General features: G+C 47.9%; 7 protein-coding genes across 7 annotated transcripts; 5 read left to right on the forward strand and 2 right to left on the reverse strand.

The window, feature by feature from the left end:
* Positions 1–379: 379 nt before the first annotated feature.
* BP5553_03577 (uncharacterized protein) lies at positions 380–3,487 on the forward strand (the record flags this gene model as incomplete). The annotated part of the gene is made up of 4 exons (XM_032012200.1): positions 380–471; positions 570–3,045; positions 3,094–3,376; positions 3,426–3,487. 4 exons carry the CDS (start codon positions 380–382, stop codon positions 3,485–3,487), a joined length of 2,913 nt encoding a protein of 970 aa, XP_031871893.1.
* A 976-nt stretch (positions 3,488–4,463) lies between these two features.
* BP5553_03578 (uncharacterized protein) lies at positions 4,464–6,013 on the reverse strand (the record flags this gene model as incomplete). The annotated part of the gene is made up of 4 exons (XM_032012201.1): positions 4,464–5,346; positions 5,398–5,470; positions 5,527–5,786; positions 5,952–6,013. 4 exons carry the CDS (start codon positions 6,011–6,013, stop codon positions 4,464–4,466), a joined length of 1,278 nt encoding a protein of 425 aa, XP_031871894.1.
* A 551-nt stretch (positions 6,014–6,564) lies between these two features.
* Positions 6,565–7,431, forward strand: BP5553_03579 (uncharacterized protein; the record flags this gene model as incomplete). The annotated part of the gene is made up of 1 exon (XM_032012202.1): positions 6,565–7,431. The coding sequence occupies one exon, from the start codon at positions 6,565–6,567 to the stop codon at positions 7,429–7,431; it is 867 nt and encodes a 288-aa protein (XP_031871895.1).
* An 822-nt stretch (positions 7,432–8,253) lies between these two features.
* Positions 8,254–10,116, forward strand: BP5553_03580 (S-adenosyl-L-methionine-dependent methyltransferase; the record flags this gene model as incomplete). Its single annotated transcript, XM_032012203.1, has 8 exons — positions 8,254–8,577; positions 8,646–8,692; positions 8,840–8,846; positions 8,899–8,943; positions 8,992–9,027; positions 9,081–9,260; positions 9,448–9,777; positions 9,859–10,116. 8 exons carry the CDS (start codon positions 8,254–8,256, stop codon positions 10,114–10,116), a joined length of 1,227 nt encoding a protein of 408 aa, XP_031871896.1.
* Positions 10,117–12,588: 2,472 nt separating this feature from the next.
* BP5553_03581 (uncharacterized protein) lies at positions 12,589–13,393 on the forward strand (the record flags this gene model as incomplete). The annotated part of the gene is made up of 3 exons (XM_032012204.1): positions 12,589–12,768; positions 12,831–13,237; positions 13,306–13,393. 3 exons carry the CDS (start codon positions 12,589–12,591, stop codon positions 13,391–13,393), a joined length of 675 nt encoding a protein of 224 aa, XP_031871897.1.
* Positions 13,394–16,692: 3,299 nt separating this feature from the next.
* BP5553_03582 (uncharacterized protein) lies at positions 16,693–16,978 on the forward strand (the record flags this gene model as incomplete). The annotated part of the gene is made up of 2 exons (XM_032012205.1): positions 16,693–16,793; positions 16,816–16,978. The coding sequence occupies 2 exons, from the start codon at positions 16,693–16,695 to the stop codon at positions 16,976–16,978; spliced, it is 264 nt and encodes an 87-aa protein (XP_031871898.1).
* An 876-nt stretch (positions 16,979–17,854) lies between these two features.
* Positions 17,855–18,593, reverse strand: BP5553_03583 (uncharacterized protein; the record flags this gene model as incomplete). Its single annotated transcript, XM_032012206.1, has 2 exons — positions 17,855–18,112; positions 18,165–18,593. The coding sequence occupies 2 exons, from the start codon at positions 18,591–18,593 to the stop codon at positions 17,855–17,857; spliced, it is 687 nt and encodes a 228-aa protein (XP_031871899.1).
* Positions 18,594–19,304: the final 711 nt, after the last annotated feature.

Below are 19,304 nucleotides of genomic sequence, written 5' to 3' on the forward strand. Positions count from 1 at the left end.
GCCCTCCCCCCAACGCGTCCCTACAACAACACAACCACAACCACAACACACGACAACAACACTGCCTCATCGTCGCTTGAACTACTCCCAAACCCCCGATCCTCTCTGCGCATTCCCACAGAACCAGCCGTGAGTCAGTAACCGGATTTTGCCACTGCGCGCGAGGCTATAAATTCGTCGCCCCGCGAGGCTCCCGTCTTTTGCGACAACGAGGATTATTGGCAGTGACTTTGCGCCGCAGCCTCCCCTCACCTTTCGCCGTGGTCTCCCACGCCTGCTTCACCTTGCTATCGCTGTTGCTTGATTGAAACTTGCCTGTGGTCGTCATTGCGATTTAGTCCGACGCGTCGCAGCCAGGCTGTGACTGTCGATGGCCGTAATGCCAACCCACCAGTCTGAAGGAGTGGCTTTCGAAGAGAAGACACAACCCGTACCATCAGATTCGATGGCTTTGGATTTAGATATCAACGGGTGAGTCTACCTCGCGCTCTATTTGCTCTTTCTCTCTCTTTCTTTCCTTTCTCCATCTTCCTGTACACTTAACTTATCCATGAATGAAATCTTTGCAGAGAAACAAACGCAAATCAACATGAGACCACCTTTGATTCCACGTCGCCCGAAGTCGCCCTGAACAAGCATGTCGAGATCTCCTCTTCAGCCGATGTAGAGGTGGATTCGCGTGCCTTGGAGGTGAACGGTACTGCCAACAGACTTGCCTTTTCTGAAAACCAAGATATAAGCGTCTCGCCAGTTGATATACCGCTTGAGTCGCAACTGACCGCTGATACCTCGCCTTCCGCGCCCAACTCCTCCCACTTCCCAGACACAAACACCACAACAACTGAGGTGGGAAAACTATCAATCTCGCCCGAAACACCACTCGCCTCTGCAGATTCCATCCTCGAATCGGCCATGGACGACGTCGCAGCAGCTGTCTCCTCCATACCACCTGTGGTCGAGGCGCAGAACTCCGATCTTCGAGATAGCTCGATTCCTCCCCCACCAGCCGATTCTCACTTGTCAGAGCAACAACCACAGACCGATCTCAGTTCTCAAGACGCGCAAGTCCTCCCTGAAAGCACTGGCAACACTGAGCAACCAGCCATGAGCGAGGACATCCCCAAGCTCCCAGTTGAGCAAAAGCTTCCCGATCTACCAAAAACTGCGGCTCATGACCAGTCTGTTCAACAATCTTCGACTGACGTTGACATGATCTCCCCAGAACGAACTGAACGCGATCAAAGCATGACCTCCCCCGCCCCACCTGAGCGCGACCAAAACATGGCATCCCCACAGCTGGTTGAGCGCGATCAAAACAAAACCTCCCCGCCGCTGGCTGAGCGCGATCAAAGCGCGACATCAGCACCGGCAGCCGAGCGTGATCAAAACATGGCATCCCCACCGCTCGTTGAACGCGATCAAAATACAACTGGCGACGCGACAAAGGCGGCCAGTGACATAGAGATGAACGATAGTTCACAGCAGTCTGCCAAGGTCGCACGTGAACGTGAGGACGATGACGAGGCTGGACCATCTGCTAAACGGCCCAAGACAGAAGAAGCAGCCGATACTGATGCTGGAATGTCGATGATAGCTCAGCCACAAAATGGTCCAGCAGCACCTGTTAAGACCGAGGGAACTCCGATTACACCTTATCAGACCAAGGAAATGATCAAGATCTTAAAGAACGTGGCCAAAACCGCAGCCGGGAAGAACTTCAGACTATCCGTGAATGTGCTCTGGCCAGGTTTTGCTGAACCATATTACGCGAAGATTTCTGATCCAATCGATCTGAACGAGATGGAAGTCAAGCTTAAGAACAAAGCCTACCCCGATATCGATGCTTTCAAGGCTGATTGCGAACTTGTTGCCGAGAATGCTCTCAAGTTCAACGGAGCTGACCACCTAGTTACAATTGCAGGCCAAGAGGTTCGAGATTCCCTATTGGAACGAATCGCAAACATCCCTCCTGAACCCGCTCCAGCTCCAAAGAAAGAGAAGAAGCCAAAGAGATCGACGCCAGTGGCCGAGGCTCCTCGCCCAACTGCCCGAAGAACATCCAGACCTGCAGCTCCAAACGCAAGTGTCAGTGTCCCTCCTGCTCCTACCTTTGCACTGGACCCTTCCACCAGCACCCCCTTAATCCGACGTGACTCTACCAAGGGCGATGGTGGGCGGCCAAAGCGCGAGATCCACCCACCCAAGAATAAGGATCTTCCTTACTCTATCAAACCCAAGAGCAAGAAATTCGCAACTGAGCTGAAATTCTGCGAAGAGGTCTTGACCGAGTTGAAGAAGCCCAAGTACGCTGCCATTAGTCATCCCTTCATTGAGCCGGTGGATCCAGTAGCTCTAAACATCCCGAATTATTTCACAATCATCAAATCCCCCATGGACTTGTCCACTGTCTCTAAAAAGCTTAGCCAAGGTGCATATGGTACTGCCAAAGACTTCGAAAAGGACGTCAAACTCATCTTCGCCAACTGCTACAAGTACAATCCTGGCTCTAATCCTATTCACCAATTGGGCAAGCAGTTCGAGGAATTATTCCAATCTGAATGGGAGAAGAAGCAGCAATGGATCGCTGAGCATTCGCCATCGGCTGCCCCTTCCAGCCCAGCTGAATCGGAGGATGAAGAGAGTGACGACGAGGAGCACGAAGAGTCCACTGCTATTGTTGGTGGTATGAGTTCGACTGCATTGCGGCTGATCGAAGAACAAAAGAAATTGATTGATCTGATGACAGCCAAGAAGAAGGATCCCGGCCTCATCCAAATGCAACAAGCCTTGATCGAGGTGGTCCAGAACCAAGTACAAAAAGAGTCTCAAGCAGTCGTAAAGAAGCCGAAGAAACCCAAGGCGTCGAAGCCGAAGAAGCCTGCTCCTGCCAAGAAGGGTGGCAATTCTGGGAAGAAGTCTGGAAATCGCCAGAAGTATCTAGGCACCGTCGAGAAAGAAGTCATCTCTGCTGGTCTTACCTCATTGCCCGATGATGTCGCATCCACTGTGTTGGACATGATCAAGGCAGACCAACCAGGAGTTGATGTGAGTATTCGCGAGGATAATATTGTGAACCTAGCTAATGATTACCAGATCGCCGAGGATGGAACACTGGAACTGGACATCGATATTGTCAGCACCCCTACTCTGTGGAAGATCCATGGTCTCATCATGGAGTATGCTCCGGAAGTTGATCAGCAAGTTCGACGACAATTTGAGGAGCGGGAGGCGCCCCGTGCTCTAGCTAAGCCCGCAGCAAAGAAGAAGAACAAGCCTATGAGCAAGACCGAGCAGGAGCGGAACATTGAGACGCTAAGAAGCCGTGTGCAAGAGTTCGAGAGACAGGGTTCTGGCTCACAAGAACCTGTCATTCCAAGTTAGTTGACCTACCCGACACAATGATTCTTCAATCTAATAGTATATAGCTGTCGAACGCCACGAACAGGATTCTAGCGGCGATGAAGATTCCGACTCTGAAGAAGAATAAGCAAAATCCACCATTCACCCATGCGCCGTTATGGACCTGGTCACCCATCTCGCCACTCCCAAAACTGCGACCTGTTATGACTGTATCACCATTCACCTTATGTCGAGTAAAGTACCAAAATCCTGTATATTACGCATTCAAAAGTCGTCACGTTTGCATCGATGCCCCGCCCCAGCGAAATCGAGGCTATCCCACTTCGTATGATACGTTTGCCGCTTTGCGCATCGACGAAAACTGCCTGTCTCGTCCCCAGGCAGGTTTCTTTTCCAGTTTCACAAAGACGAATGCCTTTGCTCATGCATCTTGCCTCATCCGCTGCCTCGCTGCACGACATCTGTGAGGCGAGAAATATGGAATGTGAGAGGCAATCACATTCTATCAAATAGATCACTGTTGAGGGGGTGGCATTTGCGAAGATGCAGGAGCGTGGAGGTGCGGAAATGAAGATAATGCCCTGCTGTTGCTACTTTTACGATGCCCTTCGTGCGCGCATGGTTTGCCGAGGGTATGCCCTTGAAGTAGCGGCTCGTATGAACAAGTAGAACCAAAAACAATAGTAATCTTGAAATGATAAACATACGTGCCTTGTCTTGCGTGTGATTTGTGATGCTCTGGTTTCCAGTTGCGCCGACTTGGCCTAGTAGTAGGATAGGCTGGGGATGTTGCACAATCATGCAAGTGTTCTGTGGTTCGTTTCTAAGCTACCTAGCTACGATATGTTCTGCTCTATTGCTCTACAAACCCTAGTAAATGTGCCTATTGTTCAGAACTCTAGTATGATGTCGTATGCCACGGATTGACTAATGTGGAGTAAGTAGGCAGCGTGTTGGACGACACATCAAACTCGAGATATCCAGCTCAAATACGTCACGAAACGGCGTTATTATCCAGGAACGCGAAAAGGCTTTGAGTTTATCGTCTACTCTAGCCAACCTCATGAATCTAATACTTTTGTTCCGCACGCGTCCAACCAGACTCAATGCTCAATATATTTCTTCAAATCCCTCAACCTCTCCTTCGCCCTAACCAAGACATCATCTTCCTTACAAACCGCAAACCTCAACCAATCCTCCCCAATATGCGCATTAGCATCTGTATAAAATTCCGTCGGCGGGATAGCAGCCACGCCCACCTCCTGGATTAGGAACCAACTAAGCTTGAAATCCCTCGGGCGGTCCTTGACATGGTCGGGGAAGGGGTAGTCCGCGGGGACTTTGACTTTCTTCATGTTGACCAGCACGAAATATCCGCCTTCTGGGTCTGAGAATGGGAGGTCCAGCTCCGCCCAGATCTCGTTGAACATGTCCACCTTGCCTTTCATTTCCTGGATGGCGGTTTCCCAGAAGTTGTTGGCGTCTGCTTGCTCGAAGCCTACTGCGGCGGCTTCTTGGAGCGGCGAGACCGAGGAGTAGCAAATGCGTGTGTGTGCCGCGGCTACGTATTGGATTAGATTGGGTGGCCCGATGAGCCAGCCTACTCGCCAACCCGTGGCGTAGAAGTTCTTTCCCGCAGATCCGACTGTTAGAGTTAATCTTTCGACCTCCGGTGATAGAGTGGCGATCCGAGTGAAGGGCACGTAGTATAGCCGGTCGTAGACCTCGTCGGAGAGGATGATGATGTTATTCTTAACGCAGAGCTCGCCTATCTTGAGTAATTCCTCCTTGGAGAATACTTTACCGACGGGGTTGTGCGGGGTGTTGAGGACGATCATCTTGGTTTTGGGACTGATAGCTGCTTCTAGCTCGGCGAAGTCGATCGTCCATTCGCCTGCGGAGGTGTTTTGCGTGGCCCCGTTTGGAGGTGGGTGTAGAGGCACATAGACAACCTTCCCGCCTGGCATTTCGATGTTGGAGATGTACCTTTTCGTTACGTTAGAGGGATCTAGTACATGGATCTTGTTTGGGCCTCACTGGTCGAAGAATGGCTCAAAGATAATAACCTCGTCGTCCTTCTCAATAAAAGCCATGAAGGCGCTCAACATCCCTGGGGTAATTGATTTAGTATCTCTTGGATTTCAATTCACGTGGTTTACCACCAACCTTCATTTGCCCCAGTGGTAACCGTGATCTCGGTGTCTGGGTTTAGCTGCCTCCCCCATAATGGTGTATAGGCATCTGCAATCGCCTTCTTTAGACGTGGCCGTCCGCGCGTGGGAGAGTACTGATTGCATTCAACTTTGTCCAGCGCTTCCTTGGCAGCGTTTATAATGAACTGCGGTGGGTTGTACCCAAAGAAGCCTTGTCCCATGTTAACAATGGGCTGTTTGGGAGAGGCTGCCGCAGCTTCATTGACAATAGTCCTGTGCGGTAATGTTAGAGATCAAAGGTCGATGGATAATTGGGATATCAACACGGGCCAGAACGTAAGGATTCATTGTCCAGGAAAAGAGCGAAATGCTCCTAGCTTTTGAATAGCATCCTAATCGACAAGCTGAGACGATGTACATGCACCAGGCCGTACGTACCACACATCCTGCCTCCTGTGAGCCACTCTAGCAGCGGGTTGGAGCTTCGCCCTCGGATCCATGGTGGGGGTTGAATAATGCCGGCCAGCAAAGACTGATCTAACCCGGAAATGGGAAATATTTTGTCGAGCAAAACGAGAGAGACAAGATCGAGGAATCATGAAGTACTCGTAAGACGAGTCCAATCATATACTATATATACGATGCGGAATCTCCCCGTACCAATAGTCAAAAGTGGATTCGGCGCACGCAATTGAGTCCAAAGTTAAGTTATCCCCCCGCCTCCCGGTCTCGGCGTCGTCGGGCAGCAGCATGTAAGGTTGCGAGCCGAGCTCCGGCTGCAAATAGAAAATCGGGTGTGGCCGCATCAGTTGTCAAGCGGAGGGAATTAACGTTGCGCCGGGTTTGGCGTCCTCGGCCCAGCTCTGTCAACATGAGCTACTCTGTATCTTATGAATGGACTAATCGCAGCTCAATCACGCTGCTATAATGGCTTTTGGAGCTGTAAATATTCTATCAGAGAGCTATCGGCCGCTCTGAAGTCTGCATGACCACATGTCACCAAGCTGAGCCTTGAACTCCTATCCTCCTCCTGCTCCTGAACCGTCCTCCAATGGAGTCCTCGTCCCCCAAGGCACCTGCGAATGCAAACCCTCTTCGCATCACGGTCCGATTTACGACCTCTATTCCCGATCTGTTGCTGGACATTTCTGACCCAGATGCGACGTCCGTCGATGCGTTGAAACACCTGGTTCGGTCAAGGCTTGAAGCGCCTTCGTCCCTACGTCGATTACGATTTATATATAGCGGGAGGCTGCTGAAGGGTGATGATATCCTTTCGGCAGTCTTGAAGATCCCGCCTCCTCCGCCGCGCGCTCCCGATCCAAATGGCAAGGGCAAGGCTGTTGATCTCCCGCCTATTCGCGTCTATATCAACTGCTCTATCGGTGATGAGCTGAGCACAGCTGAACTTGCTGCAGAATCCCTCGCCGCAACTACACCATCAGAGAAGTCTAGGAAAGGAGCGAGTGGCTCGAACGATGGGAGCTCTTCTCGAGCGACGGCGACGACAACGCCTGCTCCCAGAGGGTTTGATCGGCTTCTTTCAGGCGGCTTCACCCCAGCAGAAGTAAACCAACTCCGACTACAGTTCCTCTCTATACAAGCGAATATACATACACCAGACTCGATGCCCTCACCGAATACGTTACGACGCATGGAAGATGCTTGGATAGATGATAATGCTGGAAATGCTGGTCCGGGAATGGGAAATGGAGGGTTTGATTTTGGAGATGATGGGCTTGGCGGTGGAGCGTTGGATGACCTCCTCTGGGGAAACGTAATGGGCTTTCTCTGGCCATTAGGGTGCGTGGGATGGCTGATGAGGGAAGGTGGGATCTGGTCGGGAAGAAGGAAAATTGCCGTCTTTACGGGCTTCGTGCTCAGCCTCACATTTGGCATGTTGAGAACGGTCTCGTGAAGCCGATGGTCGGGATGTTATCGAACCATTCGCCCAGACAGAACCAAGGTTGGTATAAGTGCAGTTGAGAATCTACCCGACCCGTTTATCAAGCCTCATTTTCGGAAGTGGTGGCATGCATCGAGGCGCCGGCCACCGAAGTATGACAGCGACGGCTGAATGGGTTTACCAAAGCCTCGAACAGGCCTCGATAATTCGGCGTTGTTACTTCATACCCGAGGCTTTCTTTATTGACTCGGGCTCTATCCAGTCTATCGGGTTTTCATCATCCAAAATAAGACAAAGTATATGGTGCGGACTCCCGACGACTTCTCGTACCCTATATCGTTGTCTACATATAAGTCACACAAGCGGGTAGCAAAGTGGACTGGCCGGAAGGTTGCGGTGGCACTGCATACGCCACAGCCGTGTGTATGATCTGTCAACTGGCTGTCGTGCATGCGGTGTTGATTTCCTTCTCGCAAAACATGTTTGCTGCAAGTGCCCATCCTGCATATTGCCCGCTGAGAGTATGATGCTCAAGCAGGGATTGGAGTCCAACATATCTGGCTGGTTCGTGAACCGACGTAGCTCCGCCGGCCTCGTCGAGCGTTATAAGTCATGGAAGGCGTCTATGTGATCCGCTCGATGCTTCTGGGCCCTAATGTATGTGACCCCGGTATGCAGTGGCCCCAACAATTCAAACAGGTTCACATATAACTACTCAGAAAACCCCTAAATTTCAATATTGAGGGTTTCCCTATACAGTAAGCGTAATTTGAATATAAGTTTCTACATCTCAATTTTTCTATTCGAGTTGCTTGCTCCATTCCGTTTTCAGTCATGGCAGAAGTGGATAAAGATCAAGCTGCCGCTGCTCTTCGATTGGCTGTAGCCAAAGAGGACAATAACCAACCAACAATTGGCTCTCTTTCAGCTGTATTACAAAGTGACGGAGCCGGGTCTTCAAGTACCTCTTTTTCGGTGATATCAGATGCGGACAAAGAACAATTTACAGTTGTTTCTATTTCGGACAATGCAGGGCATAGCATGGACCGACCCAAATCCTCTATTCTAACCTCTACGCCAGGAGCAAGCGGCCAGGCCGGTACTCCTCGTACCCCATCTCCATCTAGCGACCAGCAACCTAGTTTAATAGAATCCGATGTAAGTTAAGTCTTCTCAACAACGTAACTTGATTCTCGACTCCAAGCCCGTACTTACCCCATGGGAAGGCAGACGAAGAGCTAGAGAGAGATTCGGCTTTCGGAGATGATGCGTCGTAAGTCCAGCAAGTAGCCTTCACTATCAACGACTGTTTTAATAAGTCAAAGATACGCAAGTTCAAGAACATCATTATCATCACGTATTACAAAATACCGGTATAATCCTCCATCGTCAATAAAGATAGAGTCTAACATTCAAACAGAGAGGAAGTAGGAAATATTATTCCTAGTAATGATTGCGACGGCCCTAATGCGCCTTTAGAATGGCAGACGATACCACGGTTATAGAGATGGAAAATATTTACTCGTAAGTTCCGATGCCAAGTATACAAGAATGTTACTTACTTCTCTCTAGCCAAATGACCTGGCCGAACAAGAGCGGCTTGATCTGGTGCGTGGGACCTAGGCTCAGTGAAATTGTCCCGGTTGAACTAATTGGGCTAGCATCATCACATCTTTAATCTTGCCATAGATGACAAGCTATTTATGGCTCCGGTAGAGAACCCACAACGTGTATATGACGGGGGAACAGGAACGGGGATCTGGGCTGTCGATTTCGCAGAGCAGGTGTCCCAAAGCATCCCCGCACTTCGCTGGCTGACCGCTTCCAAAGCCAGTATCCCAGTGCCCATGTGATAGGTTCAGATTTGTCACCAATCCAACCCGGCTGGTATATCTCCTTACCCCTTACCCCTTGCATATTTTACATGTCATTTACATCAATCAGGGTCCCACCAAACCTCGAATTCGAAGTATACGCTTTGCTCACCCCTTAACATTCCTACCCCACCTTACTAACCACGGTACCCAGGTCGACGATATTGAAGACACTTGGCGCCACGAGCCCTTCAGCTTCATCCACCTGCGATCCCTAAGCGGCGCCATCAAAGATTGGCCAGCACTTCTCGCGCAAGCGTACGACCACATCGATCCCGGCGGCTGGATTGAAGTCACTGAGTTTGAAGTCTGGATTGAGTGTCAGAATGAAAGTGTCGTGGGGCCACCGCCGATGATTCAGAGGTGGCAGGAAGGTCTTACTGACGCGGGTGAACGAATCGGGAGGAGTTTTAAGGTGGCGAAGAATTTGAAGCGTTGGCTTGAGATGGTCGGGTTCGTGGGCGTTGTGGAGAGTGTTGTTAGGGTATGTTTTCCATTTCCTTTTCCATATTTCCGTACTATATCCAATGGGACGGAAGTGATGCTCATTATACACAATGCGTAGGTTCCGAATGCTCCTTGGCCGAAAGACCCCACACAGAAAGAAATCGGCGTGTATCAGCAACAGAATATGATCGACGCGTCGTCATCATACGGCCAGGCGCATTTCACCCGTGTTCTAGGCTGGACCAAGGAAGAATACGATGTACTGAGTGCGCGTGTGAGGAATGAGCTGAAAAGTTCAAAGTACCATCTCTACTCGAATCTTTATGTAGTTTATGGGCAGAGACCTAGCTTGCATGGCTCGGAGGCTGGCGCATAGAAAGGCTGATATTATCATGGCACTGGGATCTTATTTCTTCATTTTCTCTTTTCTGGCGATTCGTGTGGTTTAGGATCGGCAAATTCTGCTCCGTTTGGTACTGGTTATGGTTTTTGCGTGGTACATCTCATTCTAGCACCCCATAGATTTTATAGAGACATGAGCTTGTTCATCTTTCATTCCTCATGCGTCTCGGAGCCTTCAGCTTCACCTCTACAAGAACGTCCTCCTCGGACAGAAACGGCCTCTGAACCATAAAGATAAACCGCTATACAACCAAAATACAAAGCCGTAATATGAAAATATATCACCACAAGGGTGGTCCCTTTCCTCTACTAAACGTGCTATCCTTGAAGTTAACGGGTAATTTCATGTCAAAGTGATCCTACGCTACTTGGAGTCCGCTCGAGAGCCCTTTCTCTCTTGAAATACTCCGATACTCTCTTGCTCCAGATAAGACATGGCTGCTATTGACATTCACGGGCTTATAAATTTTAGAGATCAGTCTTATGTAGATCCAACGCGAGTTGAAGTGTACAATCTGGAATATCATTCTCCAACTCGGCCTTTCCCGTCGGCTATAGCTATTTCTGTCGTTAAATTGCCTTTTTATTATTTGGATATATGTATAGGTACCTATCTAGGTATCTTACCAAGAGCTGGGGTTGAGGTTATGCCAGAGCGGTAGAGTTGCCTTTACTGCCGCTTAACAAGTGCGAAGCGAGGAGGATCTATGTTATTTGAAAAGAACGGCCAAAAGAATTAAAACGGTAAGCAAGGCAAAATGCTAGGAAGAGAAAAGGAAAAGGATAAAAATGGCAAAAGAGTTCATTGCCCACAGCCAATTAATCTCTGCCGGTTTGTAGTTGTCGCTAGACCTAGTTATATTTCTCTCCGCTATGAGTGTCGTGTGACACTTGTGGGGAGTGTCTTAAAGAGCTAGGTTGTCGTTAAATGCACTTTTCTTATTTAAATATACATATGCCAACTGGCGCTGGTGGAGAGGTTCTACCGGCTGACCGACTGCGTGGTAATTTATTAGTACTCGCGATATAAATGAGCCTGTGATAATTGTTTGACGACTAAAGAACAAAACATAAAAGTCTATAACTTATAGTATATTATACGGTGGGCCTTCTTGGACGGTATTTTAATAAGGGCCACCCCTTAAAAGTCGACAATTACCTAGATGTAAACAAACCCATCAACACTACTACTACATCCCTATACAGCCACAGATACTCGTTATTATGTTGAGGGAAACGCGTTATTGAAAAAAGCAACACCTTCAAAGATTGGTCTTATAATTAAGATATTAAATTAATTACTTCTCCCTATAAAAAGGAAATAGTACTAGGCTTAAGTAAAACCAACCCTTAAGTTAACTCCACCTACACAAAAGTGAAGATGGCTCATTTCAAGAATAGTTTCATGTTTGAATACCAAGGACAAACTGTGCGGGCTCAAAACACGATTCAAAGTCCTCTCGCAAGTAATAGCTCAAACTAAATCTCCAATGTTATCAATATATAGCACACTACTTTTCTACATGACTTCCAAGTTTCCTAGTTCCTCTATCACTCTGTGAGACGACTCTATGAGTATTGTTTAGCCCCTTCCCTCCCTTTATTTAGCTTGAATTACTCATGTCTGAAGCTGCTTGAGCTGCTTGTTGGCTCTTCTCAAACGTAGCCTGGGTCAATTTTCTACTCAAGCCTGTGAAAACCGCCCCAAGATCTTCGTCTGTTCTCTCCGATTTAAGTAATAAAATCACTGAGTATTCAGTGACATTAATAGACATGATTTTATATTCGCCATTCTTCGCATGTTCCCCAATCTCAGCAACCACCTCACTTAGCGTCGATATAAGAGAGGTTCGCAATGAGGTTCGGTATAAGTAGGATATGTGAAGGGTTAATAATAGGGCTTGGATCCTGACTTCACTAGAAATAGAAATTATCAAGGTCTTTTCTCGATTCTTATTTACCATATTAACTGAACATGTATGTAATTACACAGTGAAATCTATATGTTGGAAATCGAAGCCCCACCAAGTGTTGTAGGAGTGGCGTCGCGACGGACGCCGCGATTAGATAAAGCAGCAATTGATGTTGTCAAGGATTACGATTGGGTGCGTGGCTCTGGTGGCTGGGGACTTGGCTGAGCCGACCAGTTCCCCGACCCCTTGGAACATCATCATCGTTGACCTCAGGACTCGATACTGGGAATCCACAAGTGCATCAGTGAAGAACAGCGACCGCCCATCTACGATACATACAGCAACACGATTTTGTGATCCATCTTTATCGCAGCTAGACCCTACAGCGCCTCATAACCGAACATCAACATCGAAGAAGGCGGAGCTACGGACGACTACGTAAGCATTGCGACGCTCTCAAAGGCAACAACCGACTGTCAAACACAACTTAACAGCATCAATCTGATCCACTGTTAAACCATCGCTCGATAAATATGGCGAACCCTCTCGATACCGATGCAGGCTCTGAGCTCTTCAGCAGCTACGAAGCCGAGCTTAAACTCGTGCAGGCCGATTTAGATCAAAAGCTCGACCAGCTCCCGGATCTAGGTGGAGAGCCCCGAAAGGCTGCCATCAGTCAGGCAGAGCGAGCATTAGAGGAGGCCAGCGAGCTTGTGAGTTATAGTTATACATAATACCGGGTACTGTTGGCCGCATGTACTGACTGCTATGCCAGCTCGATCAGATGCGCCTGGAGAAGCAGAACATTCCCTCGGCGACCCGTACAAAAGTCAACCAGCGCTTCCGGAACCACGAAACCGATGTTGATGTTGCGAAACGAAAATTGCGGACGCTGTCCGACGATCGATCCGCGTTATTTGGATCCCGCTACTCGGATAATCCGAATGACGTTCAGCTAGAACAGCGGCAGCAACTCCTGTCAGGGACGGATAGACTTGATCGTAGCTCGCAGCGATTGAAATCTAGTCAGGCCCTAGCAAATGATACCGAGGCTATTGGAGCGAGCACCCTTGCCGATTTGCATAGGCAGAGGGAAACTATTCAGCATACTGGTGATGTGCTGATGGAGAGTGAGGGATATGTGGATAGGAGTGTGAAGACGTTAAGGGGGATGGCGCGTAGGTAAATTGTCCCCTAATCCCCATCATAGGCCGGGTGTGGCGTGAGTCTTGCTAATGCCGTTGATTCAGGATGGCTACAAATCGGATTATAACGGTCTGTATTATCACAGTTTTGGTACTTCTTATTCTTGCTGTTATTGTTAGCAAGTTCAGATAGGTTTGGGTAATGGCATGGCGTTATGGCGGTTTCCGGATATTTTTGTTTGTTGAGCACAGCAGCAGCTTAAATTCAAAGCATTGTACAACAGCGTATTTGACATCGGAGCCTCGACATTAGCATTTTCCATTTCCGTCCATTGCTCCTGAGCTATTACTGCTTTAACCTGAGCTGTGAGCGACGAAAGCTGAGTCAGTCTAAGCCAGCGAGTCTAAAGGAGGTGAGCAATGATAGACATTGGCCCAAACTAGTGCGGAAGGCGACCGGTTTTAGCTCCTCAGCTACAACTACTGCCAGCTAAAATTAGAAAAGCAAGTTAAGGGTCAGCTGAGGGCCCATTTTGGATTTCCATTAACAAGAGCTATACTACGTACCAAACGACTAACTAGTCCTACCACTTTACCATACGTTACAACCTACCCTGCAAATCCCCAACCTGTCCGTTGAGTGGACCCCTCACGGCAGCAGCAAAATGCGCTGCACAACACTAAAACCCCGCCATTTCACCGCTTATTCCCTGATTCTTTTGAAAGGGAGTGCATTTACATAATAATCCAATTAATTATATTAATTACTACCACCATAAGTGTTAGCATCAAAAAGTACCTACTATGTACCTATAAATCGGCCGTCGCAGTAGGTATATGCTTGATGATGTGAGGTAACAAGAATTTTTGTAGCGAGTTGAGTATGCTCGGTTAACTTTTCAATTCACACCTCCGGACTTCGCCGAGTATTAATAAACGACTGTTCCAAGAGCGCTGAATAAATAAAGGAAATAGGATAAATGAACTAAAAGAATCAAAAGATAAAGAACAATACAAAAAACCAAGAAAAAAATATTCAATTGAGCTCGACGAGGGGCTCGAACCCTCAACCTTGGGCTTAAAAGGCCCACGCGCTAACCCTGATACTTTGTTAAAAATAAACTAATGAACTGATATGATTAAGCCCTTACAATTGTGCCAGCCGAGCATAAAATCTTGCCGAAACTTTAGCTTATTTAATATTAAGAGCAAAACTCATAGAATTGTAAGCAGTACGGGGCGGTCGAGGTGGGGAACTTTGTCGTTTGGACCTACTAAGCGGTTTGTGCAGCTGTGCTCTCCTAAAACAACCCTCGGTCTTTACTATATTTCGTAAAACGACTAACAATACTTCGTACGCGACGATGAAACCGTGAAACCTATTATTCCCATGCGAATCAATATTTGCACAAGTCTACTAATCATTCCCTGCCATTTACTTGCCCAGCGGGAGCAAAATGCAAATCAAAGTATAACTGAAGCTAGACGAAGCCATAAGAGAGATAACCAAAAGAGGGCATTCTTGGAGAAATTATAAATGGAGAGCTGATTGGTGCTTGATATATTCCATTGTAGATATGTTGCGCCGCAATAAGTGTTTCAATCCTCGAGAAGAACGCTACATTTTCCTCGATCATTTTATTACACCCTCCCTTCGGTCAAAAGATTTGCCACTGGCTGATTATAAATAGTATAATGTCTAAAGAAAGTGATGTTACCGCGAGAGTAGGATACCTAGGTATGTTAGAGTTTTCACAGGTTCCCTCTTGGCTGAACGCTTCGTGGATATCTCTCCGTAGGTACCTAGGTACCTACCATGGGTATATTAAGCCGCCATCTGCGCGCTATAATTCATCCATTGCTTTAGACATTAAACAGCTGGCTCTTATCCCCATGACCTGAGCCATATATTACCACATTACCACGAAGCATGAGGTGACAAGTAGCTTGTCAGGCGCTCAGGAATGGCAAAAGACCATCCGCAACACTCAACACCCGTCGCCCGACAATAAAATTCCACACGCTCTTATGTATCCTTGCTTAGCCAATATCAACTCCCAAGAGGAAGCCCAACAAAAAAAGTAAACATGGAATAAAACTGCAAAAACTCTAAGCGGAAGACCCCTCGAGGGTCCTCGCTTTAGAGGAAAAACCAGACTGAACTGGTTTTTTGCGGAAGGGAGCCATGATCCAACGTCATGGCCTTTATTACCCTTACCCTAGTCGGCTAGGGATTTTTGTCGCTTTTTGGGCCCTTTTTCAGGGCCCTTGATTGGTTTTGTTTTTGGTTCCCCCTCCCCCCTTTCTTTTTAGGGGGGTTCCTCTTTTCATTTTTTTTTGGTGGCTATTATTTATTAGTAAACTTTTGAGGTGGTGGAGGGAGTGGATACTTACATGTTTTGGTAGGGGGAGAAAGTTAACGGGCGCTTGACTATTTGGGCTATGCGCTTGTTAGAAATTAATTTGGTTATTTCGTATTAGATATCGACGGGATGTTTGGAGTGAATTGCGCGGGCGGTGGCTGGTTGTAGGTGGGCGAAACGGCGCCCTTTTTACTGGGCGGTAATGAGAAGAGGGGAGCTTCATATTCAATTTTCAAGCTAGAGTACCGCTATAATCTGCTACGAATTTTGATTTCACCAAATAGCTATTTCCGTCTTTGGACTCGAGCAGTCGCTGCTCTAACCTGAGCTGAGCCCTGAGTCCTAAGTCCTAAGTCCTAAGTACGCCGAATTGGCAGCTAGATCATATTTCAGGGGATCCTCTTCTAGCCCCTCGCAGATCCGTTATAGTTTTTATATTATTTAAATATAAGTCGTATTAAAAGAACTTGACGAGGGGGAAGAGGAGAGGTTTGATGGCGACGAAGATGCGATGAATATGAAATGATTCAAATGAACAGTAGCGAAGACGAGTTAGATGATAGCGAAAACAACGGCTAGTCACCAGCAAACAGGCTCGGCGATAGCAAGGTCAATGCAAGAGACAAAATATCACTAATGATCACTGAATCTGAACAAAAGGTCGTCCTATGTAAGTTGCACTTCCAACTTGTGTGGAATTATTTTCGCTGTGCTAATAGGCCGGCCTTCCTTGAGTTAGCTAGGATACACTTTTGGAGTCGGACCAGGTAAACAACATCATTTATTGCAGCAGTGATATATGCAGCCCATGCTTTTTGTTACAATCTTCCCCATAGTGATATCTCAAATAGGAGGCCGGTTTCTTCGGAACGAGTAGCTTCATGGGTTCCATGTTACTGATTGATTTCCTGATGAATGGAGAGCCCTGATCCCATGGTTCTTACGATGTGCGATAATCGCTAGGTGATCTGAAGTCGCTCGTTGATCTAGTGGATGTGTAGGGACTGACAAGGAACATGGGATGGGAAGTTGGATGGCTGGTTTGAAGCGTGGGCCGGCGTCGCGTGATCACGTGCAAGGGCGCGTATCTCCGTACCTTGTAGTTCTTTTGTCACCTCGATCAGCATCAATGGCTCCCAAAAACAAGTATCCCGTCATCTTGCCGACCTATAATGAGCGCAAGAATTTGCCCATTATTGTGTCTCTCCTGAACGACAGCTTCACAAAGAAGTAAGACATAAACAGCATACAGCGGGTTCGAATATGAAATCGTCATTGTCGACGATTCAAGCCCGGATAATACCGCCGAGGTAGCGAAACAACTCCAGAAGGCGTTCCCTGGTCGCATTATCCTCAAGCAGCGTACTGGAAAGTTGGGCTTAGGGACAGGCCGCTCACGCCGGGACGGAGCATAGTATCCGCGAAGAGATTTGCGCCTCTAGACACGACCTTCCTCTTTAAATCCCAGCGTAAACACCTCCGTTTCCAGAATATCTTGTACCGGTCACAATGTCGTGGTTTTTGGTCGCTTGAACGCGAATCATTTCGGGGATGAACTTGGGGTGATGGCTGAAATCGGCGTCCATGATAATCACGAAATTACCCGTAGCGAATTGGACTGCGGACGAGAAGCTGCGTCAGTATCTTTATAGAATGGCTTTGATCTAGGAGTCACCTACGTCCGTGAACATAGGCTGACCGGGAGTTTCAGATTGTACAAAAAAGAGATATTGGATAAGGTTATTGTGAAGGTGCAGAGTAAGGGATATGTCTTCCAGATGGAGCTCATGGTGCTGGCCAAGCTGATGGGATGCACTGTTGCTGAGGTGCCCATCAGCTTCGTAAATCGCGTTTATGGCGACTCGAAATTAGAAGCTAGTGAAATAACTGGGTATGCGACGGGGGTTCTGAGCTTATGGATGAGAGTCTAGGACTTGGGTGAGGGATTGGATTCAGGAGTATGTTAGTTTCATTGTAATGCTATGTGGAGCTACCTGTGCTTTTTCATCGCGTCTTAATGTCGCTAATATCTAAGAATTGACAGTGTCGATTGCTACATTGCTCAAAGCAATGCTCGCAATATTAAGGATAGATTTGAAGATAAAGCAAACTTCACCCTACCGTCCTCACAACGTAGTCGCTCCAAGAATCCTACTCAGCGAACAAAAACACATAGCTTACAGCTTCTTCAAACCATATCCATTATTACCACGCTGTTGTCCGCTAGCCTTCGGAGTCTGGTTGGCATCTTTATCTTCTAGTGCAGACCCCTTCTGCTGTTTATTGACTCGTTAATCGGTGCTGTCGTTCGCCTTGACAAACTTGTTGGCATCGATCAACAAGCCATGAGCATCGACTAGGTGTTTTGCTAAGCATTCCTTATCGAGGGCCTCGATGTCAGCACATTGGGCAGGAATACCGTTCGCAGTTGCAGATGCGGCGGGGCAGACCATATGTTCCCCCGCGCCCACAGCCTGGAGATGTCCTTCAACATGTTGGAAGAAGGATCTCTGATGAGGAAATCTGCGAAATTGAGACGAGAGCCCAGTCTGTTCGTCAAACAAACAGAATATGCAGAATGCCGAATGTTGGCACCCATACACATGGTAAACGGCAGTACCTCGCGATGGCAGAATCGACGTTCCCGATATGGCTCGGAAAGTGCTCGTCCTCGGAAGACTCTTTTCGAGGAATCCACACTTCACAAAACTTACACCAGAAGACCAATGTCTCTGGGGCTATCTCGCCCAAAGATGATTCGAGAGCGATGATACTCGAAGGTGCAGAGTGGAGCATTATAAGATGGACGCGGAAGTCATGGATATTCCGAAAGATAGTCGAATGATCATAGCATACCAACCCTTTCGATTGCCCATCTCGGTGAGCATGGCAGGCGTGGGATCTGTGGGAACGCGGCGACTTGGTTGATCTGTACTTGTATTTGCATCTTTTTCCTGTCGAGCCTGACTGGGCCATGGAGCAAGTTGTGGAGGGAGGACTTTCAGTCTCCTTGTTTTCAAATTCATCCATGATTGCCCACGCCAATGACCTTCCCTCGCATAATAGGATATGTTCGTTCTCATGTATGATCTCAAGGAGGTAATTGCCACAGAAACGGCAATCCATCGTCCTAGGGAGGGGTTCCTGGTTTGGGTAGTCTCTGTCAGCGGGGTGCAGGTGGTTGAACTTTATGACACAGTCTATCAGTTCATTGAGGGGGTCTGCTTCAGGAACCGGCACCGTCGGTTCTTGGATCTCCTAGGAAGTAGTACCTCCATGCTCGAAGAACTCCTTCCACTCGACCTTGAATCGTTTGGCCAGCAGATGTCCTTCTCCCCTGACGTACGGCTCCTTTGTTCTGCGATACTCTCCGAGTAGGGTAGATCAGACATCTGCTTCCAAGATGATAAGTTATTATGTGGTATTAGTGTTTATGGAGGGAAACCTGCAGTCAAAAACAGCGTTGAAAACCGCCAAATCCGGCTGCAGGTTTCTCTGAATATTCTAATACTTCCTATCTCAGAGCTCCACATAGTTGCTTGATTCTCGTTGCTCTGTGAAACTTTCTTCCTAACGTGACTTGAAATTAAGCCCAGCGATCCATACAGTAAAGCTCCGCCCAGTGGCTGTCGGAAGGCTGCTAGAGTGCCTGCGGAGTATAAATAGAAATTGGTTCAGGTGCATAACTCCCAGCTTTCTGGCCTACGGTAGCCTTGTTTTCAGAGGAGGGTTATCTTATTT

This window comes from Venustampulla echinocandica (assembly GCF_003357145.1).
Source record: "Venustampulla echinocandica strain BP 5553 chromosome Unknown scaffold_1, whole genome shotgun sequence".
NCBI classification, from domain to species: Eukaryota; Fungi; Ascomycota; class Leotiomycetes; order Helotiales; family Pleuroascaceae; genus Venustampulla; species Venustampulla echinocandica.